Source organism: Aplysia californica, unplaced genomic scaffold (assembly GCF_000002075.1).
Source record: "Aplysia californica isolate F4 #8 unplaced genomic scaffold, AplCal3.0 scaffold00170, whole genome shotgun sequence".
Lineage (NCBI taxonomy): Eukaryota > Metazoa > Mollusca > Gastropoda > Aplysiida > Aplysiidae > Aplysia > Aplysia californica.
The window spans coordinates 111,415-113,002 of NW_004797440.1; the positions used below are offsets into that span (position 1 = coordinate 111,415).

The 1,588-nt window shown below is 40.1% G+C and overlaps 1 protein-coding gene across 1 annotated transcript in view; it reads right to left on the bottom strand.

Moving 5' to 3' along the window:
- Nucleotides 1–1,046: 1,046 nt before the first annotated feature.
- The window catches only part of LOC101853315, a 4,386-nt gene continuing 3,844 nt past the window's right edge, over nucleotides 1,047–1,588 (bottom strand). Inside the window, exon 4 of the mRNA XM_013082345.2 lies at nucleotides 1,047–1,557. Within this exon, the coding sequence (XP_012937799.1) occupies nucleotides 1,464–1,557 (94 nt within the window). The 3' untranslated portion in view covers nucleotides 1,047–1,463. The remainder of the gene's footprint in view (nucleotides 1,558–1,588) is intronic.

Genomic DNA, 1,588 nt, shown 5'->3' on the forward strand with positions numbered 1-1,588 from the left:
TCTCTCTCTCTCTCTCTCTCTTTCGCTCTTTATCTCTCCCGCGCTATTTGCGCACAGTCAACTCAGTTGGTATCATGCTGGACAACAAAGCGGATGACCCCGGTTCGAATCCACAACCTTCTGAGCTTTGGCTGTTTTAGTTTTAGGGAGACTACCCTTTTATTGTTTGTTTTAGTAAGGTTTTACGGCGCTCGCAACTGCATAAGGTCATATATGAACGCCGAGGGGCGGATGTCAAAAGAGATGTCCAAACGGGGAATCGGGCTTACTCTGCTCACCTCTCTAGCTTCAACAGCACAAAGTTTGCTTTGACTAGCAACAAGGCACCCCGGAAAGAAGTGACAAATATACAAAAGAAGTAGAGGAAAAATGATGATAGTAAGGGTGGAGAAAGAAAAAGCAGCAGTTCCCCCAATGTTGTTCCGGCACAGTATGAGTATGACATTGACAAATCAGACCATTTACAATTCTACTGTGCTTTACTCTGCTCACCTCTCAAGACTCAAAAGCACAAACTCTGCTTCGACTATCAATCCACCCCGGATATAGCGGTTCACAAGGGAGTAAAAAAAACTTACAAAAGAAATAGAGGGTCAATGACGATAGTAAGAATGAGGAAAGCAAAAGCAGCAGTCCCATGTTGTCCCGCCCAGTATGAGCATGACACAGATAAATCAACCTATTTACAGTTCTACTGTACATAAGAACATGTTAATATCCCTTCTTTGGGAATGGCCTAAAGACAATTCAGCTAGTAGCACTGCCCTGGGGGGGGGGGGAGGGGGTCTAGATCTACCCTTTTGGCTCGGTCCTATCGGAGATGAACTCTAAATTGATGGTGGTTGGCGGGTGCTCTGGAATGGTCAGCTTCTTCTTTCTTATCAAATATATATCGTCCTTATCTCTCCTCTTTTTTGTGTTTGTTACTCTCCTTTAAAACCCCTAATCTTCGGCACTTTCAAGAGCTTGGAGAATTGCATTGAAAAACAGGATACATGTAAATCGATCTTTTTCTAGCGTTCGAAAGAAGACATAAAAATCATAAATGCTTTTCAAATATATTTATTATTTTTGTTTCTCGTTTCTCTTATTTACAATACAATGTGAAGAGATATTTCGCTCCCCTTTGAAGCAATAAATTCGTAATTGTTGAAATGCTAAAGAATTGTCACTTCAGTCACAAGCATGTACTTTCATATCGTAATAACAAGAACATGACATATTAACTGATCCTCTAAGACAAAATTTTACTGGAAACGCGAAAGTAGAACTTAATATTAGTGAAAGCATTACTTACAATAAGAAGAAAAAGAAGTAATTTCAAAATACTCGGATAGCAGTTAAAAGTATAGAAAAAGTATGTTTGAAGAATATAATTACATGCATAGCAATACTGGTTAGACAGAACACAAAGTCAATAATTTGCTGTGACCACAGTCAGGAAACGGGAGTCCTCTTTGTTTTTACCCAACAACGGTTGAGCCCAAGCTCTCCTTGCAGTAAGGGGGCAGCACGAAAGAGCTCTCGTCGACAGCAGGATTAAAGTCAGCCATAACGCTGTGAACGATAAACAGAACAAATATATATA